The sequence below is a fragment of the Priapulus caudatus genome, unplaced genomic scaffold, assembly GCF_000485595.1.
Source record: "Priapulus caudatus unplaced genomic scaffold, Priapulus_caudatus-5.0.1 Scaffold820, whole genome shotgun sequence".
In the NCBI taxonomy this organism is placed as follows: Eukaryota; Metazoa; Priapulida; class Priapulimorpha; order Priapulimorphida; family Priapulidae; genus Priapulus; species Priapulus caudatus.
This window is the reverse complement of record NW_014577881.1, coordinates 221,851-223,164: the sequence shown is the minus strand read 5'-3', so window position 1 is coordinate 223,164 and position 1,314 is coordinate 221,851. Positions and strand designations below refer to the sequence as shown.

At 47.3% G+C, this 1,314-nt stretch overlaps 1 protein-coding gene across 1 annotated transcript in view; it reads left to right on the top strand.

Annotated features, from left to right (window-relative positions):
* LOC106813761 (zinc finger protein 26-like) overlaps window positions 1–1,308 on the top strand; it is a 2,213-nt gene extending 905 nt beyond the window's left edge. The window contains exons 4-5 of the mRNA XM_014817981.1: window positions 12–415; window positions 827–1,308. Of these exons, the coding sequence (XP_014673467.1) occupies window positions 12–415; window positions 827–1,298 (876 nt within the window). The 3' untranslated portion in view covers window positions 1,299–1,308. The remainder of the gene's footprint in view (window positions 1–11; window positions 416–826) is intronic.
* The last annotated feature ends 6 nt before the right edge of the window (window positions 1,309–1,314 follow it).

The window sequence follows — 1,314 nt, the reverse complement described above, 5'->3', positions numbered from 1 at the left end:
ATACTCTAAAGAGACACATGCGCACTCACACAGGAGAGAAACCGTTTGCGTGTGAGAGATGTGAATATAAGTGTTCTACGTCCGATAAGCTTAAGTCACACATGCGCACTCACACGGGAGAGAAACCGTTTGCGTGTGAGAGATGTGAATATAAGTGTTCTACGTCCGGTATGCTTAAGATACACATGCGCACTCACACGGGAGAGAAACCGTTTGCGTGCGACACATGTGAATACAGGTGTAGGAGCTCCGGTCATCTCAAGATACACATGTGCACTCACACGGGAGAGAAACCGTTTGCATGTGAGATATGTGAATATAAGTGTTATGCGTCCGGTATGCTTAAGATACACATGCGCACTCACACGGGAGAGAAACCGTTTTCATGTGAGAGATGTGAATATAAGTGTTCTAGGTCCGATAAGCTTAAGTCACACATGCGCACTCACACGGGAGAGAAACCGTTTGCATGTGAGAGATGTGAATATAAGTGTTCTAGGTCCGATAAGCTTAAGTCACACATGCGCACGCACACGGGAGAGAAACCGTTTGCATGTGAGAGATGTGAATATAAGTGTTCTACGTCCGATAAGCTTAAGTCACACATGCGTACTCACACGGGAGAGAAACCGTATGCATGCGGTACATGTGAATACAAGTGTACGACCTCCAGTCAGCTTAAGTCACACATGCGCACTCACACGGGAGAGAAACCGGTTGTGTGCGACACATGTGAATACAGGTGTAGGACCTCCAGCGATCTCAAGAGACACATGTGCACTCACACGGGAGAAAAACCGTTTACGTGCGACACATGTGAATACAGGTGTAGGAAATCCAATGATCTCAAGGTACACATGCGCACTCATACGGGAGAGAAACCGTTTACGTGCGATAGTTGTGAATACAGGTGTACGAGATCCGGTGATCTCAAGATACACATGTGCACTCACACGGGAGAGAAACCGTATGCATGTGAGAGATGTGAATACAAGTGTTATACGTCCGGTATGCTTAAGTCACACATGCGCACTCACACGGGAGAGAGGCCGTATGCGTGCGATATATGTGAACACAGATATACTACCCTCGGTTATCTCAAGGTACACATGCGCACTCACACGGGAGAGAGGCCGTATGCGTGCGATATATGTGAACACAGATATAGGATCCTCCATACTCTCAAGGTACACATGTACACTCACACGGGAGAGAAACCGTATGCATGCGATACATGTGAATACAAGTGTACGACCTCCAGTGACCTCAGGAAACATATGCGCACTCACACAGGATAAAAGCCGTACACGTGTG